Below are 22,817 nucleotides of genomic sequence, written 5' to 3' on the forward strand. Positions count from 1 at the left end.
GCGGGGCTTGTTTCTTCACAGTCGTTGTCACGTGGTTTGTGTTACATTCACCAAGCCAAACCAAATCACAATCGTTTAAAATTATGGCATTTTAAACTATTTTATTGAGACTGCGTGTATAGACTATCATTTAGGCTATATATAAAATACCAACACTTCTAATGAGGAGATTTAAACAATTATAATTCTTTGAGTACAAATGTCTCCAGTGAGGCACAAATCACCCTGATAATTGAATGCATGAATGCAATTCAATGAATGTTTTTTTAGGCTACTGTTATCAAGTTATCGCTATTTAAAACACCCTTTAGTAATTTGATATGCATTTGTATCATTAGCCAATATTATTAGTCTGCATTATAGACCATATAATTCTAAAAATTGTATATTTTGATGGATTGTAATAGCCTACTATAGGCCTATTGGCTACTATACAGTCGCATTTAAGTGTACATGCACGATAAAATGTGTGCTAATGACTTGTTAAGCAAAGCTTTATCACTCGGCAACCGCAATTCTATAGTTTTACTTTTAGAAACGTGTTGTTTATTTACATAACTGATGAAGAGCTGGCATGCTCGAGGATCCGCCCCGGACGGCTGGTGCTGATGCTGAGCATCACTGAGAGAATCCCATTACATCATCTCTACTCCACCTGATTGGCTGAAGGTCAATGCGCAAGCAGAGCGGCACGTCTTTGCCAAACAATCAAGGGCTGGTGGATATCAAATGCGACCTCTTCTCCCCGAATCTTTTTAAAAAACAATCCCTACGAGCTTTTCGTTTTGTAATCGTTTGAAAGCATGGCGGAAAGCGAGGTGGACACGCCGAGCACCCCGATTGAATACGAAAGCAAATACTTCGAGTATCATGGAGTTCGACTCCCTCCTTTCTGCAGGGGCAAGATGGACGAGATCGCCAACTTTTCGTTAAGAAGTAGCGACATATGGATCGTTACATACCCCAAATCAGGTATTAAATCATATACAGTTTACATGTGCATGCTTTCCCTTCATAAAGAGTGCTGTTAACAGAGGTGTTTTACTAAAATAAACGGTCCTCTTATGCATATTTATTTTTAGACAATATGATTTAGATTGTATCTAAGCATGTTTCAGATAATTTGTTAATATAATACTATACTATACTAATATGCATAATTATATAGTATGTTTGTTTAGTAAAAATAGCACTTCTTAACAAATAAAGATGTGTTTACTTTCATGTGTCTCACCAATGGCCTGGATGGCATTGGCTATATTATTAGTTTCAAGTAAGAATCATTTTCAAAGTGTTATGAAACCAGCCTGTCCCACCTAATCATGTCCACCCTGAGAGTCTGATGGCCACCTTACATCTTGGCCTGTATGAAACTGATGAGTTTTATTTTTAAAAATAAGGTGAAAAGTTGCTTATTTTAGAGAATGTGTGATGTTTGGCTAATGAGAATGATAAATCAGAACTGGGTGTGTTTGTATTGTGTGTTGATGTGAAATAAAAACAGCAAGATGAAACGTTTGCCATGCCCACACGTGTTCATTCACTGCAGAGGCGCTGTTTCCTATTAGGATGTAATGCTCCCTCTCCCACGCATGCTTGTTGCTATGTCGATTTACTTGTGTAATAAGACAGCTGAATCAAATGCATTTTTGCAGAACTCTTTTTTTGTTGTCCTGCACACCCATTACAAGTTATGCAATCAGATTACTTTTTTAAGTAGCTAATAAAGTAACGTATTACTTTTTAAATTTACAACAAAATATGTAAGTTACTTTTTCACATTTATTGACTGACAGCTCTCCTGTCCCCATGTTGAGAGAAGTAAAGTGCAGAGGTGTTGTGTGCTCTGTGTGAACATGATGGGTATTGTAGTTCTAGACTCATCTCACTTGCATGAAAACATTCAGTATTCCTCAAAATTAATAAAAACGGTGAAATGCAGTCTCAGAATTTTATGCAAACCTGTAATAATTAACTATATTAACTTACACAAATATACTTATTTTATCTAACTTTAAAGCTGCAGTCCGTAATTTTTTTGGTTAAAAATGATCCAAAATCAATTTTTGAGCAAGTACATAATCAGCCAGTGCTCAAAACTCCTTGCTTACCTTACCCTGATTCACAACGGTAAGCTTGTAATAACGTGTTCTAATCTTAGTGGTACTGGTAGGTTTCCGCGGGAAATTAACGCATGACGCCATTCATCTTTGTGTCATTATGTCATGTATGTTTACATAAAGAAGGAGTCCCAGCTATATATCACATATGAGGATGCTGCAGGTGGCAGATTTATTTTTTTCTCAGTTGGTCAGAACAAATGTGGCAGACATGTTACTTACTTGTTTAGATGAAATTTTCCAGTGAAAATTCTTATTTTGGTCATACTTCCAAGACTACAATCTGTGATTCTGAAGTACAGTATCCACCGGTGCGGTCACTTCTCCCACTTGTGATACGATCAACCAAAACGCATCTTAATGCCAGGTGGAAACAGGGCCTTGGTGTGAAAGGGCCTTTATATTTCCCAACAATATAACTTTTTTTGTTGTTATTAAAAAAACAAATAAGCAAGCTCAGCCCAGGTGAGAAAAAGTAACGCAAAAGTAATGTAACGCATTACTTTTCATAAAAAGTAACTAAGGCCACGTAGTCACTGCAGGTAAATTCGGTCGTCAGTTCACTTTTTAGTGCTTAATCGCGTTCTGTACACACACAGTTCAGTAAAATACGGGAGTGACAACCGCATTCTACAACCGAATGAACTCCCGAAAAATACAGTTAGTGACAACCGCATTAACATAAATTCTATGCAGTGTGTAAGGAACCGAAATGAACAACTAGTTGTTAACGACGTGATCGTGCACCGGTGTAACGTGTGTCTCTTGCGTATGCACGGCGAATCACAGGGAAAGCACAAGCCTATCCAAATGCTTTATGCTGAAAATCGCGATTCATGTTTGCTCGCTTTAATAACTCCATAAACCTGTTCGCTTTACGAGACGAGCTTAAACAACAAGCCCAAAAACGCTTATAGTGAGTAACCATGGCAACACAGAAAGAGCGTGCGCTGTGTGAAACAGGCTGTCCAAGCATAAACAAAACACGACGCCTCCGTCGACTGTGTTAGTGTGTTTAAAGGGATAGTTCACCCAAAAATGAAAATTTGATGTTTATCTGCTTACTCCCAGCGCATCCAAGATGTAGGTGTCTTTGTTTCTTCAGTAGAACACAAATGATGATTTTTAACTGCAACCGCTGCCGTCTGTCAGTGGTATAATGCAAGTCAGCGGGAACTTGGACTATAAGAGTAAATAAAACACGACAGACAAATCCAAATTAAACCCTGCGGCTCGTGGCGACACACTGATGTCTTAAGACACGAAACGATCGGTTTGTGCGAGAAACCGAACAGTATTTATATCATACTTCAATGAGTGCGAGACATCACTGCCGCTGTCAGAGCGTGATCAGACCAAACGAATCGAGTGATGAATGCAGTTGGACATAGTGGTGTATTAGAGGTAAAAAATGATATAAATACTGTTCGGTTTCTCGCGCAAACCGATCGTTTCGTGTCTTAAGACATCAGTGTGTCGCCACGAGCCGCAGGGTTTAATTTGGATTTGTCTGTCGTGTTTTATTTACTCTTATAGTCCAAGTTCCCGCTGACTTGCATTATACCACTGACAGACGGCAGCGGTTGCAGTTAAAAATCATCATTTGTGTTCTACTGAAGAAACAAAGTCACCTACATCTTGGATGAGCTGGGGGTAAGCAGATAAACATCAAATTTTCATTTTTGGGTGAACTATCCCTTTAAATTGCTGAAAATATAACGAGTGTTTTGTCACTTTAATATTACTTTGGTCACGATAACGGATACCAAACATGAGACACGCTAGAGCGTCGCTATGGTTTCCAAGCTGTCAATCATTGCATTTTCGAGAGTGAGTCGTGTTCCGTACACACATGTAACGATAATTTAGGGGATTCACTCCCGCATTTAAATGCGATTGTCACACCTGACACTTACAGTGTGTACGTGGCCTAAGTAATGCAATTAGTTACTTTTTTAGGGAGTAACACAATATTGTAATGCATAAAAAGCAAGATAGCCTGGAACATGCATATGCATTACATTGCTTTCAAACCTGCTTGCACTTGAGAAGCCAAACAGAAAACCATCCTTGGCCTATAAACAACATTAGGATGGTCTAATGATATCTAAGTGAATGCAGTTGTTTATCTACCATGATTGTGCAGAAGAATTGAGAGACAGACAGACAGCTGTGAGAGATTAATGATGGTGTGAGGGTCTGAAATGGCTGGTCTTTGCAGAGTATGTTGTGTCGCACCAGCATCTGTGTAATTGAGTTCGTAGAGCTGAGGGAAGGCCGAGCTCTGCTGCGTTACACACTGAAATGTGTGTCTCCAGCGGGCCGTGATGGATGACAGGTCAATAGAGTCACACGTTGCGCTGCCAGTCGAATCTGCAGAGTAAACAGACATTGTCTTGTTGATAGTTGTCGTGGAAATGGGGGAGTCAAATATTACAAGCTTTCTAGATACTTCTCAGGCTGTTTATAATTAGATTAAAGTCCACCTGTGGTGAAAATCAAGTTTTTAATGTTGTTTATACGTCTATGTAGTGTTTTTAATGTGCTTTAAGACAAACAATGTGCAAATTCATCAGTGAACACCATTGCTGAGTATTTTCTCTTTAAAACTGCAGTGAATCAAAGACAGTTTCAAAAAATGTGGTTTGAAATCGCTGGCGTTTCTGACGTCACAAACTTGTAACCAATCATGTCAACGGTGTGAGTGTGTGGAGGCGGGGTTAATTTGCATATTTATAGAACCATGTATACTGAATGAGGCAAGGGTGTAGAGTTATATTCAAGCTATTTTAAGGCATGAAGTCCACAATAAATATTTTTAATGTTTTACCTGACTCTTGTTTTGTTTTTTTATTTAAACATTTTCCCAAGTACAATAATAAAGCCTGGAAATTTCTAAAATGATAGTGTAAATAAAAACAAAATCAATCGAGGAAGTCTGATCGTGCATCAAGCTTGTATGCAAGATAACGTTTCATTTTGAGTGACTTGTTTTCCAGTCCAGTGGGAGGAAGTGGCCAGTGGGTCATGTGACTCTGCTGGTGTGTTTTCTTGGAATGGATTGATTTTGTACACAAAAATGTGTTGCAAATCAAACACATTCTCCTTTTTTTTCATCACTTGTGTTTGAGTGTCAGGAAAAGAGTGAAATTGATTTAAAATGGATTTATAAACCCACGTCATTGTTGTACCCTCCTTATGTTTGTTATGCCCTTAATATCCTGGATTCATAAATCTGTTCCAGATCTATAAAGTAGCTAACACAAGACTAATTATTCTAGGAATCTGTGCAAAAACTTTTTCGCCTAACAGTATTAAATATAAATTTGAGAGAGAGACCTGGTGGGGTTGTATTTACAGTATGTGTGTTTCTGTATGTGTTGTTCCTGTGAAAGTAAGCGTGCAGAATTTAATGTTCTATAATCATCATTAATGATGTACTGAATCCAATCAATGAGAGTTCAATGTACAGTAATGGCCTAAAGTGATGTTCGGAGGGGAGATTTGTTTTTAATGACCCTGCAAGTTATGAGGGAAACGGTATATATTTCTTAAATATTTTAAATATAAGGGAAGAATAAAACACTAAACTTGGTAAAGGTGTTTATCAGACAAAATTATTTGGCAAAAACTACAGCTACAGGTTTTATTTTACTATGCAAAAGTGCACAGGAAAAACATCCATTGACTACAACATGATCAGTTATTAATATTTCATTGGTTCTCTCTTGTTTTTGCATGTGTTCATAGCCTGGATAAAAATGACGTCTGTACAGTCTGTTTCACTGTATTATCACAAACAATTGCAACTAGCACAACTATGAATTAAGATTACAAAATCTTTAACAAATTTGTAATAATATTTTAATAAAGGGTGAAGATGTCAATTTTCCTAGGAGGACAGACATCACTTTTAGCTCACTAGTGTATATGATTTCTGACAAAACATTTTTTTTTATTTATTTTTTTTATTTAACATTTAAAGCATTTAGCTAATTCTGATGCTGCTTTAACCAAATTCTATACTAACTGTATAACCATACTAATAGTTATATATAGATCAAATTAATGGTTGTAAGAAAGTTTAATGGAGAACCTCAACTGGCTATGTGATTTGAGGTTGATACCCCAGTTGTAAGAGATTAGAGTTATGTTATATGGTTAAATGATATAATTACGATAAAAAAATGCATTTTTAGCTCAATGGATCAGGGCTTTCTCTAAAGGTGCTGATGATTTTAGGGGTCACCTGTGATTTCAGCTGAGGGGGATTATATACAGTACATCTTAGCATAACTTGATTGTCCTTTTATGAGGGAGGGCCCATCAGAAAGTATTGTGTGCTCTGTTATTTAATGAAGTTAATTTATGCTCGTCCGCTTTCAAATCAGCCAAGAGTAAACAGAACTGCACAATGAGAATGAAAGAGACTCATTATGATAATTTCAAGGTCATATTTGCATTTTGCCTTTGTTTTGTGCTCCAGTAATGCCTGAAAACTCCTTGTGTAGTCAAAAAATACGAGTTATGCTGAGTTGGCAAAAGAATCTCTTCTCCTCAACTAAACGGAAGATGTTCACATGCAGGTCTGCTCTTTTCATCTGAAATGGGCAAAAATAAGAAGTGAAAGAGGACACTGATATGCTTCCACAGACATACACACACACAAAAAGAGAAAAGAGAAAATAAAATCTACTTGATTATATACACTTAGTGCGACCAGTACTTGCATTTTCAGGCTACTTAAGAGGATCCAAATAAAATTTGTCAGGCTTCAAAGGCTCTTGTGTCAGTTGTGTTTAAAACAGATCTGTCCATTCCAGAATTACTCTTACAATTGATTTGTTAAGGCTAATAAATATTACGTTTGTACATGTTTTCTTGGAATTTGACATCTTCCTGTTGGTCAGTACATTAAACAAAATATCCTTTTATTAACGTCAAAGCTAAATGTCAGAACAACCTTTTTTTTTTTTTTTTTTTGCAGACGTTTTTCCTGTAGTGTGAAGACACTTTAATAATCTAAAGAAACCTTTGTGCAATGGAAAGTTTCCATGGATGTTAAAAGCTCTTCATGGAACTACTGATGTGTTTGGCAGATTGGGAAAGCGGAAGCCTGACTAAACAATTAACACATAAAAATGCCAAGGCTTTTACAAAACGAATAGCCCAAATTGTCATTTTAGCTCCTCACCTATTGAAATCAACACTTTCTGTGAAGCATGATGGAAACTGAGTTGCTCCTCATCAGCTGGGATGGTCAAAACTGAAAGAAAGAAAAGAATTATTATCAAAAAAAAACAAAACTAAAGAATGGCTTTAAACCATTGGGGTTGCAGGTCAATCTATATTTAGGCAAATGCATGTGTTTGCAAATAGTCAACTGAGTTAAGTGCAGCATGCAAAGCCATCTTTGTACCATCAATAATACATCCGATATGACTTTCCTTCCTTCCTCTCATGCACATAGGTACGAGTTTGTTACAGGAGGTGGTGTATCTGGTGAGCCAGGGTGCGGACCCAGATGAGATTGGGCTCATGAATATTGATGAGCAGCTTCCTGTGTTGGAATACCCTCAGCCAGGTCTGGAGATTATCCAGGTAAACTCTCTCTCTCACATGCACATATTCACCAAAACTATGGCCTTCAGCATGAGAATGCTGACCTCTGAACTCTTTGACTGATGAACTGCAGTTTTATTTTGCGTTTCTGTAGGAACTGACATCACCTCGTCTGATCAAAAGCCACCTGCCGTACCGTTTCCTCCCCACAGCGATGCACAATGGAGAAGGCAAGGTCAGCTGTAACACACAATACAACATATTAATCATGACTTCAAGTTTGACCTGACCTCCAATTGTCCATTGGGGCACACACAACTTTCTCTATTATTATACATACCTTTAATACTAGGGCTGTTTTCAGAAAATTGAGTTCTCTTTTGTGCTTGAACGGACAAAAACACACACAATTCTTCCAAAATGCCCATTTTGTTGAGTATTTTCATAAGCACAGTCTTCAATGAGTTAAATAAAGTCTTGAATGACTGTAAAGAATTGTGAGGACATCGGATATCGGATGTGTATCAGATCCGCGTCAGTGCATCAGATCTTAAAGTGACAGCAGCCTAATTAACCTGCTGCTGTGATGTCTGTCATTAATGTTAATCAAAGAACAAAAGACAAAGAGAAAATCACTTACTGCTCTTGACTGAACTTTTTTTAGATTTAATGAGGATTAATCCATATTAAATTGATCATTTATGCAGTGAAGACTGAAGTTTTCGATAACTTTATTCAATTTCTGTATATTTCCTACCTGTTAGATCAAATATTTAAAATATACTGTCTTTATGTTGTTTCTTCACTAATTTGAAGATTAAATGTGAAATTATTACAATATAGAAATATATTAAAATCTTCAATGTTAGGTGCGATTAATCGTGATTAATCACAGAAAAAAATGTGATTAATTAGTTAAATTTTTTAATCGATTGACAGCAGTAATTAAAGGTGCCATCGAATGTTTTTTTACAAGATGTAATATAAGTCTAAGGTGTCCCCTGAATGTGTCTGTGAAGTTTCAGCTCAAAATACCCAATAGATTTTTTTAAATTAATTTTTTTAACTGCCTATTTTGGGGCATCATTAACTATGCACCGATTCAGGGGCTACTGGCCCTTTAAATCTCGTTCTCCCTGCCCATCGAGCTCGCGACTCTATAATACAGTGCATTTACAAAGTTCACACAGCTAATATAACCCTCAAATTGATCTTTACAAGATATTCGTCATGTATGCTGCATGCATGGATCGGGTCATGTGAGTATAGTATTTATTTGGGTGTTTATATTCGATTCTGAACGAGTTTGATAGTATGCTCCGTGGCTAAAGCTAACATTACACACTGTTGGAGAGATTTATAAAGAATGAAGTTGTGTTTATGAATTATACAGACTGCAAGTGTTTAAAAATGAAAATAGCAACGGCTCTTGTCTCCGTGAATACAGTAATAAACGATGGTAACTTTAATCAACAGTAGCCTACATTAGCAACATGCTAACGAAACATTTAGAAGGACAATTTACAAATATCACTAAAAATATCATGATATCATGGATCATGTCAGTTATTATTGCTCCATCTGCCATTTTTCGCTGTTTTTATTGCTTACCTAGTCTGATGATTCGGCTGTGCATAGATCCAGACGTTACTGGCTGCCCTTGTCTAATGCCTTTCATAATGTTGGGAACATGGGCTGGCATATGCAAATATTGGGGGCGTACACCCCGACTGTTACGTAACAGTCGGTATTATGTTGAGATTCGCCTGTTCTTCGGAGGTCTTTTAAACAAATGAGATTTATATAAGAAGGAGGAAACAATGGAGTTTGAAACTCAATGTATGTCTTTTCCATGTACTGAACTCTTGTTATTCAACTATGCCAAGGTAAATTCAATTTTTGAATCTAGGGCACCTTTAATACCTTTAATCAGCAGGGATGTGACAGTATTTATACCATTACAAAAGATTTCTGTTTCAAATAAGTTCTTTTGGCATTTCTATTCATCAAAGAATCCTGAAAAAAAAAAAAAGTTTCACAGTTTCCACAAATATATTAAGCGGCACAAATGTTCTCAACATTGGAAAAAATAAGAAATTTTATATTAGAATGAAGGATCATGTGACAGTAATGATGCTGTAAATTCAACTTTGCCATCACAGGAATAAATTACATTTTAAACTACATTAAAAATAGAAAACAGTTATTTTAAATTATGAAAATATTTCACAATATTACTTTTTAACAGTATTTTTGATCCAATATATGCAGCCTTGGTGAGCAGAAGAGTAGTACAGTAGTGTATAATGGATTGCATTTTACATTTATATTTTGCTTTTCTTATAGTGTGAACACTTTTCATCAGTGATTCACTTTTTGTATACATTTTGCTATAAATATTCCTTTACACAAACATGTTCTCTAGGTGATATATATGGCCAGGAACCCTAAAGACCTGGTGGTGTCCTACTACCAGTTTCATCGCTCTTTACGAACCATGAGCTACCGGGGAACGTTCCAGGAGTTCTGCAGGCGATTCATGAACGACAAGTGTGAGTAAGAGACATGACACCAAAGCGACAGATTTGCTCAAAAGAAAAGTGTATGATAATGTACTTTTTGTCTGTTCTTGTGTCTCTGTAGTGGGATACGGTTCCTGGTTTGAGCATGTTCAGGAGTTCTGGGAGCACCGCATGGACTCTAATGTTCTCTTTTTGAAATATGAGGACATGTACAAGGTACTACCTACATTGACACATTTTAACCTCCACACATCCAATAATTGTCTATGTAGTATCAGAGGCCCGTAATCACCCATTATCACACATGGTACATGTCATTCTTGACAGTTCCTGGGAAGTTTGATAGTAGTGTATGTATGCATGGGGAATCACTGATAGTCAGTCTGCTTGAATATGTTTCCATATCTTTATGGGGTAATGTGATTAGGAGAGTTCAGAGTCCAGAAGGAAAGCACAAACAGACAAACAGAGGCACGCTTCATGTGACTGAGGAAACAGACTAATGTATAGAAACATGTAGATAGGACACCATGTTCCAGTAGCCTGTGGTTCATGATGCAATTAGAGGTCAGAGAGACTATATGCTGAACATAAAGGATATTATACTAAGTTACATATCAAATAAGACTCAATATCAAATAATAAAGTAAAAGTATAACTTAAATATGTGAAAAAATGAATTATTATTCTTAATTAAATTGATATTAATGATTAAAAGATTATAAATAATAAACTAAAATAACATAAAATATAAAAACAATAACAAAAGTTCCTTAATTATCATTAATTCAACAATTATTTAAAATCATATTCTCTCACCATTTGTGAAATCAACTGAAATGATCACTTAATAGCCTGATAAATATAATAATAATTATTATTAAACTGTGAATTGTTTCCTAATTTAATTTGAATGAACTGTACTTTTATTTGTACAGTTATTACTTTAACTCACCAATTGTAAATTAAGTAAATTAATTTAGTTTACTTTAATTCACTGTATTGAATTAAACTGATTGATTATTGGAACTATTGTTTATATAGTGCATATCAGTGCAACTAATTTGACAGAAAATAAAGTTGCACATAAATAAATTGGTCGCTTTGCATAATGTACTTTTAGCAATTTCATTTTTTTGGACACAGAACAGCTGGTAGATAAAGTCACCTGCACCTCGAGGTCCCTGAAATCATTTGAAAACTAAAGTGAATTATGTAAGCCTATTACATGTTATCTGTGTAAGACCAAGGTATGAGTCATAATTACATAACAGAAAGATTGTCATTCTCTGTTTCTCTCCACCTTTTCTGCGGCCTGTAATCGTTCACTCTGGAGGATCTGGGGAACCTGGTGGAGCAGCTGGCTCGATTTCTGGGTATTGCGTGTGATAAAGCCCAGCTGGAGGGCATGGTGGAGAGCTGCAACCAACTCATTGAGCAGTGCTGCAACTCTGAGGCCCTGTCCATCTACAGGGGTAAGAGACACATGACTGGAGAAAAAGGGGGTGCTCGAAGGTATAAAAGGGGTGTGTGGCAAGGCTAAGGGTACAGTCAGCAGACTGTTATGCAAAAGAAACATCTTCAGTAAGTAAATAATTCAACACAAAATATTAATTTGACATATTTTATTACCTCAAGATGACTGGCAGGGAGCCGTGTAAAAATATAAATGAATGATGGATGGTTCTACACTAAGCATGAACAAGTTTGTGAAAGGACTGCCAGAGCCAGATAAACGTAAAGCAGACAATAAATCTACTTCAGACTACCAAAAAAAGTGCAACATGACAAATGCCCAATGGTAAACCAAAGACTTTATATACAGAAAGACGGTTCACTCCTATTACTATGAATGGGAGAAAGTGCAACTCGCAATATGGCGGAATAAGTCCCGCCTTCTAAGTTAGAGAGCCAATCGCTGATTGGTAAAGTCATCAGGTCACTGCAGCTGCGGTTGGAAGCTCCGGTTGCTACAGAAAGAGTCACATGTGTTCTGAGACACATGCTTAAGACTGCGCATGCGCATTAGCTTGGTCCAGCCTGAAAAATGCATTTTTTGGTCATGATTTGAGCGTTTAGAAACAAAATTTATGACAGTTGTTGTCAGATTTCATTGGTGATGTCAAATATGAAATTTAATCATAAGCTTCGCGAACAGTTTTGGAGAATTTGATGTTTCTCCATTCCAAGAGATACAAGCAGTACTTGCATGCCAGAGAGGCGTTTCAAAGATGGCCGCCAAGTGAAATGACTTTTCTTAAAGGGACTTTGAGTAAACTGAATGCCCTGTTCTATTTCTGACGTAGACCTACTACTACTGACACAAAAAAAACAACAAAAATGGATGGATTTGCAATGTTCGCTTTGTCGCATCCAGTATAGACAGCCTCATCAAGATAACCCTAACCCGAAAAGGGAAACCGGAAGAGCTAGAACTGTGGACATACAAAGCAAGGAGCGCTGTTTACACCAGTCTCGCTCATTAGGATTCAGCTTGTCTGGAGTGTGTTCTCTTTTTACTCCGTTGTTGGTTTGCTTCGGTCATCTCCGTTTTTTTCTCGTTTGCTAAACTGAACAGCCAATCAGAGAGATCTCTCTCACCGACGAGCTCCACTGCCGATTCAACATGCAGAACGGGCCAAAAAAAAAAACGTCAATGGCATCTAACTAGAGCCAACCGAAAAAACGCTCAAAAACAGCCCGACATTGCCCAACGGCTGACCATGAACTTGGTGTGTCCCGGGCTTAAGACAGGATCATTTCTGAGAGTATCTTTATGTTGGTGCATGTACAGGGGGCTCTCTAAAAGTGGGGCCGGTGTGGTGAGAAATCGAGTCTTCCCAGGAATCACGTCTCCTCTTTAGGACCCCGAGTAATCCCCTAGGTTCAACTGGCTTTTAATGCGTAGTATTTTAATGCCTGATTCCTGCAAAATAACTTTATGATTTATATAATTTAAAATGTGTTATAATGACCATTAATGTCTTTTAAATTACATGGTTCATATACTTGTATATAACTGAAGCTATGAGTTGTGAAATCAAGCATTTCTCTTTCTTAATGTTTTTAGTTAGCTTATGTACTAGCATAGCATACATCTACCCAATTAGCCTGCTAGCTTAGCTTATATTATATTAGGTATGTTTTTGCTTCCAATATCTGTTTGCAGTTTGTTTTATTATGCAATACATCAGCATTCATTTTATATTTCAAGCATGTTGTTTATGCACTTAATGTAATAAACATCATACAATAGTGAAATGGGTTATAATTAGTCAAGACAATAATTAGTCCTTTATAACTCGCAATTTTGAGTTTATATCTTGCAATTCTGAGAAAAAAAGTCACAATTGTGAGTTAAAAAGTCACAATTACCTTTATTATTTTTTATTTAATGGCGGAAACAAGCTTCCATAGTGTGTTAATGCACATTTGGAAAAAGGTAGTAGATAATCCGATATTTAAAGCATACAGAAAATGTGCATACTGCGCATAGTATACATACTGTACTTTGTACTATAGAAATAATAAGAGTAGTATACTAGTATGCTATTCAGGAATATCACAATAACAACTTGTGATCAGGCATTACCGCCTGGGTCCTAAAGGAGACCCGATTCCTGGGGGGACTTGATATTTCATGACACCTGCAGAAGAAGTTTTGGGAACCGCTGGTGTAGCTGATTGCTTATACAAGGGAAGGCAGTGCCATCATGTGGTACATATGCGTGGTGCATCTTTATTTTTATGGAAATTTCTGTTGCTATCTGTTGTCTTTGTCCTATTATTTTGTTATTATTCAGTAAACTTTATGACCCCCCCCCAATTTTTATTTTTACATAAAAGAGACTATTTGCAATTTATTTTAAATTATTTTATCATTTGCACTTTAGTTCTGTTTTGTTGTTTTCTTGTGTCTTGTTCATTTTTTCTTTTAGTGCATGGATTCTTGGCATGGCATGATGCTGAAAAATCTCACTACATACAGTAGGGACTTATTATAGAAACAGTGAACATGAAGATGGAAAATGTGTGAGAGAGAGGTACAGAAGGTGAGTCTGGCTGATGTCAAGTCTTTAAGGAATGATCAGGATTTGAATGCCATAATATTGGTTACCATAGAAAAAAAAAAAAATCAGGATTGTAAATAAATTAAGCAATAAAGCACTTATTAAATTAAAAGGCACTTAAAATGCAATTAAACCAAGCCAGCATTCCAGAAGGTATGAAACAGAAATGTGAAGCTTGTATTTTTGTTGATGCACTTAAATCAAAAATTATTCAGTAAAAATATACAGTACAGTCCAAAAGTTTGGAACCACTAAGATTTTTAATGTTTTTAAAAGAAGTTTCGTCTGCTCACCAAGGCTACATTTATTTAATTAAAAATACAGTAAAAAAACAGTAATATTGTGAAATATTATTACAATTTAAAATAACTGTGTACTATTTAAATATATTTGACAAAGTAATTTATTCCTGTGATGCAAAGCTGAATTTTCAGCATCGTTACTCCAGTCTTCAGTGTCACATGATCCTTCAGAAATCATTCTAATATGCTGATCTGCTGCTCAAGAAACATTTAATGTGTACAATTGTACAAAATATTTGTGTACAATATTTTTTTTTCAGGATTATTTGATGAATAGAAAGTTCAAAAGAACAGTGTTTATCTGAAATCTAATCTTTTGTAACATTATAAATGTCTTTACTGCCACTTTTGATTGATTTAATGCATCCTTGCTGAATAAAAGTATTCATTTCTTTCATTTCTTTTCAAAAAAATAAAAATAAAAATTCTTACTGACCCCAAACTTTTGAACGGTAGTGTATAATGCTACAGAAGCTTTGTATTTCAGATAAATGCTGTTCTTTTGAACTTTCTATTCATCAAGGAATCCTGAAAAAAAAAGTACACAACTGTTTTCAACATTGAAAATAATCATAAATGTTTCTTGAGCAGCAAATCAGCATATTAGAATGATTTCTGAAGGATCATGTGACACTGAAGACTGGAGTAACGATGCTGAAAATTCAGCTTTGCATCACAGGAATAAATTACTTTGTCAAATATATTTAAATAGTACACAGTTATTTTAAATTGTAATAATATTTCACAATATTACTGTTTTTTACTGTATTTTTAATTAAATAAATGTAGCCTTGGTGAGCAGACGAAACTTCTTTTAAAAACATTAAAAATCTTAGTGGTTCCAAACTTTTGGACTGTTCTATAATTATTAGAGGAGGTGTATAGTCATCTAAATTGCCTTACCTGTCTTACTGATATGCTTGGTTGTATCATTTAAAAGTTAGCAGCATTATATGCATGATATTTAAGTTGAAAGATTTCACAGTCAGTGCTTTTTGAACACACGACTGAGGGATGAATTATTCTCTTTGGCAATCAAAATTCTGCTACAAATAGAGTTTAACTATCACTGAAACCCCTTTATATCATTACGTTTGTGGTTATCTGTGTGCCAGCTGTGAGATGATTTGAAATCAAGAGCTCTTCTAACTCTGTTTTCATCTGCTTCAGGTCGTTTTGGGCTTTGGAAGGACATTTTCACTGTGTCCATGAACGAAAAGTTTGATGCCGTTTACCGACAGAAGATGGCCAAGTCTGACCTGACCTTTGACTTTAACCTGTGAGGAAGCGACACTGGACTATCTGCTCAGCCAATCAACCCGTTCACCTGCTGTGCTTAATGTCACCTGATGGACGTTCCCCATCCAGAGTTTATCTTTCCATCCCCGCCATCTCTTGCTCATCAATGCTTTCATTAGTTACTCGAAAGTTACTTCTCAGTACAGATACGCGGTCAGTGCTAAGAGGCTTTTTTCTCTCTCTTGTGTATTTGTATAAACATTGCATCAGCAGTGCTAGTCCGAAGTGTAAGCACAGTGCTTGTTGCGTTTGCACATTGTACAGAGCTATTCCATATCCCAAAGGCGCTTATGAAATGTGTATTTATTAAAAATTAGAAATTAAAATGATTTAGACTATATTCTATACGCAAAGCCGTAATGACAAACTCTCAGGAGGATTCTTGAAATCATTGGCTAATAGATGCACCAAATATGCAGTCATCCAATCACAGTTCAGGTCGTGAAAACCTGAGCCTCATGATGAATGCTGATTGGCTCCTGGCCAAAAGATCTTAAAGTATGTGTGGAATATCATTTCACTTCTTCTTCTTGTGCACCTCTCTTAGTGGCTTCTAGACGGCTTTGACTTATATTCCAGTATGGCTATTCATTGATACTGTAATGAAAGGTAATTCACATCTGTATTTTCATTTTTTAATGTATCACGTCTACATATTTACATCAATCCCCCAGGATCATACACGTGAACATACACTGTGTCTGTATAAAGAAGATCTTTTTAGAACATTTTGCATCAGTTACATGCATATAATGCATCAGAAGTGTTGTTGTGAGCAGATATGAGTTTGTATTTCATCATTATGTCTTGATCAAAGGTATATAAGATGGGTAAGGTGAACTCAAATACCAGCACTCCTTACAAAGTGACTTATAACCTCACATATCCAACAACTGCTGTGTTCAGAATGGAATACTAGCATACTATGTACTATAATGTACAGTATGCTATTGTTAAAAATAGTATGTGCGACAGTATGCATTATGCCACTAAATAGATTCAGTAGTATGCCACACTGTCACATGACCTCGTTAAGTGCATGTTTAATTTAGAGAATGATGGTTGTGTCAGACAATAAAATGGCTATTTTTAAGTTCCTTGCGAGTTTATATCCTGCAATTCTGACTGTTTTTCTCAGATTTGTGAGATGTAAACTCTCAATTGCGAGGTATAAAGTCCAAATTGCAAAAAATAAACTCAGTTCTAAAAAAAAAAAGTCAAAATTGCCTTTTTTATTTTTTATTCAATGGCAGAAAGAAGCTTCCATTGTTTTCTGTGCAGTGTGCGCTATGCTTGTTTGCGCCACTAAGTAAAAAAATTTAAAAAGGTAACTGCGACTTTTTAATCACAATTCTGAAATTTTTTCTCGCAATTGCGAGTTATAAAGTCAGAATTGTTTGATATAAAGTCAGAATTGCGTGATTTAAACTCGCAACTGCGAATTAATTCAGAATTGTGTGATATAAACTCACAACTGCGAGTTATAAAATCTGAACTGCGTGTTAATGAAGTCAGAATTGTGAGTTATAAAGTCGCAATTCTGACTTTTTTCCTCGCAATTGCAAGTTTTTTCACGCAATTCTGACTTTATATCTCACAATTCAGAATTCAAACAGAATTGCATGATATAAACTCACAATTGCGAGTTATAAAGTCAGAATAGTGAGTCTCAGAATTGTTTATATCACGCAATTCTGACTTTATAACAAGCAATTTTGAGTTTATATCTTGCAATTCTGAGAAAAAAAGTCACAATTGTGAGTTAAAAAGCTTCCATAGTGTGTTAATGCACATTTGGAAAAAGGTAGTAGATAATCCGATATTTAAAGCATACAGAAAATTTGCATACTGCGCATAGTATACATACTGTACTTTGTACTATAGAAATAGTAAGAGTAGTATACTAGTATGCTATTTAGGAAATAGCATATGGCTGAATTTGAAATACCACACTACTCTTACCATTTTTCCCTGTATAACAGATATAGTATGAGTAGTATGCTATTCTGAATTCAGCCAATCACTTGATTCAGGAAGAGAACTTCTCTTCAGACAGGAGAAAGGCTGTGATGTCATAAAGCTCCGAAACCTCACATCCAATCAGGATGCTGCGTCATCACAGTCACTGAATTTATTCCTCTACACCATTTTGTCTTTCTTCACGCTCACTATCATACCCCTTTCCAGTGCTTATTGTCTCTGGTATTAGCCTGATTCCCCACGTCTTCACTGTGTGGGACTCAACACGAACTCATGTGTATTATTATTGCTGCTCATTCTGCACAGATTTAGTCCTGCTATGCTGTTTTATGTAACTCAACACATTTTGTTTTTTTTTGTTTTGTTTTGGGGTTTTTTCAGTCTTGCTTGCTGGTTTATTAATAAAGTGACATCTTCAGGCCTTGAAGTTCAGTTTGCCTAATGTTTGTTCTTGCTTTTTTTCTTGCCAAGAGCGTAAATACAACGTATCGAAATGAAAAAAGACAGCTAACACAGCGGCTTAAATCTAAGATGCTGGATTAACAACAGTTGGAAACAGAAGCATGCTGAGTACAAAGAGGTTTCTGAACAATCACAGATGGCACCAAAGGACAAATTAAGTTCCTATGGCAACAAATCAGTGCCTCTGATATACATGTGTCCTTTAATATGCCAATCAGGTATTAAAAAGAAAGCAGTGTAAGCACTACAGCATGGAATCGTGTTGTTAAAGGAATAGTTTGCCCAAAACTGAACGAATAATCATGAGGGTGAACTCTCTTTAATGTTACAAGAGACAAAAGTTACAAGCTTATCCTCTTATAAACCTGTTGCATTCCCAACATAAGCTTAAAAAAACAGTCATAACTTAATATTTTTCAACTAAAACCATATTGTCTAATCAGTAACTTTTCATTAATTTGTGAATGTACAAAAGTTTTGAATGTTGTCATGTTTTTACCATGCTATTACTTAATCTACCCCTTTTTTTATTAATTAAAATTTAGAAATTCTATGAAATTTAATTTTTTTCAAGAGCTACAGCAAAAACCAGTGTCATGCAAGAAAATATATATTTTTATCAATATTCATGAGAAATTTTATTTTAATGTATCATTAGATGAAATTTATATGAACATATAATATGAGAATTACCAGTATGAACTCCATTGACTTTAATGTATTTAATTAAATTCATTTGAAACGTGCAACTCATGACTGCTCAAAACAGTCTAAATTTATGAAACCTACGTATTCTTTTTCCAACAAAACAACATCAAAATTACTCTGAAAATGTCAAACAAAATACTCATTTTACTTGCAAAAACATAAAATGTGTAAAACCAAAGATCCACAAACCGGTTGATTTGAGTATTTAAATTAATTAATGATTCCCTCCTATCACTGCATTGATCTTTTAAAAACAACATTTAAATTTCATTCATATGCTGATTGCTGAATTCTATAATGAACCCCCTGAAGTGACTTTGAAATTGATAATTGCTCAAACATAATCTCAAACATGCCAGATGCGTACAAATGATATAAAGACGGCTCCATTCTGCATCTTAAAATATATTAATAAATCCCACAGCTTTTATTTGCAAAACAGCACAGTGCTCACCCATTAGCGACTAATAATTAATGATCAAAAGTAAGTCACATAATGTCAGAGCCACTAGAGGGCAGTGCAGTCTAAAGGCAGAGAAACATAAGCCTACTTTAAAATTGATCTTTCATCTTTTGAGACATTTTATGAAACAGGTGTCCAGTTTTCCAGTTTGACAAGGTTGTAAGGATTTAGTAAGATTTAAACGCAACTGCACTGTGCCATCTCAAGCTAAATTAATTTAAACAAAACATTGTAATCTGTGTCGAGATATAATTATACCTTTAAAAGGTAACAGTGACGAGAGTTTCACAGATTTTATTTGACATTACAAACCTCTTGCTCAAGATGGTGAAATGACAAATCATCTTAGAACAAGAATTTAATATATCTCCTTTTTAATTTTCAGTTTTAAAGTACATATTTTACAAAATCATAGTAACAGGATTGACATTTGAATATCGACATCTACTGAAAAACAACAAAACAGATAAAGTTATTTAAAAACCAAACTTGTCCTCTGGGAGTTCTTGAAAAGGTCATGTCACAATGACATTTTTTTAATAGATCAGTTATTTAGGGTGAATTCAGGTTGATCCTATTTATTACTATTACTTACTTTTTAATGAGTCCTTCAATTAACGAAATAATTGTTCATTCAGACTGATTCGCGAACATGCACGAAAAAAGAGCTGAGCTTTATCCAGTCAAATCCAATCATAGCGTGATGGAGGCATATTTTGTAATATTTCCATTGTTTTATTTTTGCAATATCAATTATTTTCTCATCCAATTTTTTGAGGCGGTGTCTTGAGAAATCTTGAGTCCCCGCCTTTAGGACCCAGGCAGTAATGCCTGATCACAAGTTGTTATTGTGATGTCTTGACTAATTATAACCCATTTCACTATTGTATGATGTTTATTACATTAAGTGCACAAACAACATGCTTGAAATATAAAATGAATGCCTATGTACTGCATAATAAAACAAACTGGAAACAGATATTGGAAGCTAAAAACATACCTAATATAATATAAGCTAAGCTAGCAGGCTAATCGGGTAGATGTACGCTATGCTAGTACATGAGCAAACTAAAAACAGTAAGAACAAGAAATGCTTGATTTCTTAATCTATAGCTTCAGTTATATACTATGAACCATATAATTTAAAAGACATTATTGGTCATTATAATGCATTTTAAGTGATTTTGCAGGAATTATAATCAGGCACTATCAAAAGCCCGATTAACCAATGCCTCCCTTGCCCCCTCGGAGGAAATGCCCTGACTTATGGATCAGCTCAGCACTTCAAAAAGCAAATAAAATATAATTAAATATTAAACCAGCCACTGACACGCAAACAATCACACAGAGTCTAGCTCTGCATTGATTGCTTTGTACTTTCACTCAGTTTTTATGGTTCTCCAGCTAGAGCCATGCAGAATAACTTCTTTCCCAATGGAATCTGCACATGTCTGTATAACTGTCAGTATGTCTTTCTGTATCTGTATGTAACTCAGAAAAACACACTGGTTGTATGAAAAATTCACGGGCGTTGACAGCCCTGGGCTTTTGGGGTTAAAATTGTGAATATTTTTTTTCTGAAGGAGATGCTTTATACACTTTTCTACAAGTTCTACTGCAGCTGAAAGTGCAACTATGGAAATGGATGAGAGAGAGAGAGAGAGAGAGATGTAACATAGTTGTGATATTCTGTTTGCTGTGTCAGTCTGTGCAAGCGCCCCTGGCTGCCCACTACTGCTCTCTCCCCATCTCGCTTCAGTCATCAAACACTAGTTGAGTTATCGCTGTCAGAATGCTGGTTGTTGCAATATTGTTCTCTTGATTCCTGGTCATAAAAACTGCACTGTATTTACAGGGCTCAACATGAAGGATGGCCTGATGGCTCGGGCCTGGGATGGAACTGTCACTTGGTGTATTTTGCAAACTTTTCTGTGATATTTTGAAAATCCAGATAATAACAGAGTCGAAGACACAGGCAAACAGGGAAATCCAGGGAGACAGGCAGAAGATCAAAACCATGACACAAAAACCAGAAGCAGTGCTCAGAAATGCAACGTAACACATACAAGACTTTGCAATGAGTGAGAGAAAACACATGGCTTATACACAGACATTAACAAGCTGATGTAATCACATGATTGTGAGTCCAGGAAAAGGTTTATGGGAAATTAAATTTATTATACGTTATATATACAGTACAGTCCAAAAGTTTGGAACCACTAAGATTTTTAATGTTTTTAAAAGAAGTTTCGTCTGCTCACCAAGGCTACATTTATTTAATTAAAAATACAGTAAAAAACAGTAATATTGTGAAATATTATTACAATTTAAAATAACTGTTTTCTATTTGAATATATTTCACAAAGTAATTTATTCCTGTGATGCAAAGCTGAATTTTCAGCATCATTACTCCAGTCTTCAGTGTCACATGATCCTTCAGAAATCATTCTAATATGCTGATCTGCTGCTCAAGAAACATTTAATGTGTACAATTGTACAAAATATTTGTGTACAATATTTTTTTTCAGGATTATTTGATGAATAGAAAGTTCAAAAGAACAGTGTTTATCTGAAATCTAATCTTTTGTAACATTATAAATGTCTTTACTGCCACTTTTGATTGATTTAATGCATCTATATCATATATATATATATATATATATATATATATATATATATATATATATGTTTTATATATATATATATATATGTTTTATATTTAAATGTTATTATAGTTCATGATGGAATGGAAAAGGACTAGGATTCCAGCTATTATTGCAACTTACAAATATAATAAACTATTTGACGGAACTTAATGTGTAATGAAAAATATAAATAATGTATAATGTCTTTATGTCACAATTAACAGCACTAAAAAAACAGCTCAAGTTGCTTTTTAACAATTCTTAAAGAATACGGTGTCATTTTTTATAAGTGTAACACGGTCAACGGACCTGGAACTACTTCATTGCCAAGCAGATATATTAATCAATACCATGTGTCAGCCAATCAGAATCAAGAGTTCAATAATTATGTGAAAGCTACTTAATACACAACTGTCTTCTTCCTTTCCCCAGAAACCATCACCAATCCCACACACACACACACACACACACACACACACACACACACACACACACACACACACACACACACACACACACACACGCACTCTCTCTTAAGTGGCCTTCTTTTTGTTGATTAATGTCCATTTGATTTTTTTCTCTCTTATATAACATCCGGCTCACGCTGTTCTGGCTTCCTACTGCCTCATTCTGACTCAAACCTGAGTCCCTTTTAATCTCTGAATTAAAATGGGGCTACTAGCA

General features: G+C 35.4%; 2 protein-coding genes across 3 annotated transcripts in view; one reads left to right on the forward strand and one right to left on the reverse strand.

Annotated features, from left to right (window-relative positions):
• Positions 1-207: 207 nt before the first annotated feature.
• Positions 208-17,254, forward strand: sult4a1 (sulfotransferase family 4A, member 1). 2 transcript variants are annotated; one of them, XR_007179806.1, is made up of 8 exons: positions 208-972; positions 7,591-7,721; positions 7,837-7,917; positions 10,108-10,234; positions 10,326-10,420; positions 11,541-11,679; positions 14,143-14,256; positions 15,747-15,882. XR_007179806.1 is itself a non-coding variant. In XM_048157198.1 (7 exons), exons 1-7 carry the CDS (start codon positions 804-806, stop codon positions 15,857-15,859), a joined length of 855 nt encoding a protein of 284 aa, XP_048013155.1. In that variant the 5' UTR covers positions 208-803; the 3' UTR covers positions 15,860-17,254. The 2 variants fall into 2 exon arrangements, 1 of the variants encoding a protein (XP_048013155.1); XM_048157198.1 differs by lacking the exon at positions 14,143-14,256 and having other exon boundaries at positions 15,747-17,254.
• Positions 7,792-22,817, reverse strand: part of mpped1 (metallophosphoesterase domain containing 1) — a 95,167-nt gene continuing 80,141 nt past the window's right edge. Inside the window, exon 8 of the mRNA XM_048157196.1 lies at positions 7,792-7,922. Coding sequence (XP_048013153.1) covers positions 7,919-7,922 — 4 coding nt within the window. The 3' untranslated portion in view covers positions 7,792-7,918. The remainder of the gene's footprint in view (positions 7,923-22,817) is intronic.

This window comes from Megalobrama amblycephala, linkage group LG14 (genome assembly GCF_018812025.1).
Source record: "Megalobrama amblycephala isolate DHTTF-2021 linkage group LG14, ASM1881202v1, whole genome shotgun sequence".
Taxonomy (NCBI): Eukaryota; Metazoa; Chordata; class Actinopteri; order Cypriniformes; family Xenocyprididae; genus Megalobrama; species Megalobrama amblycephala.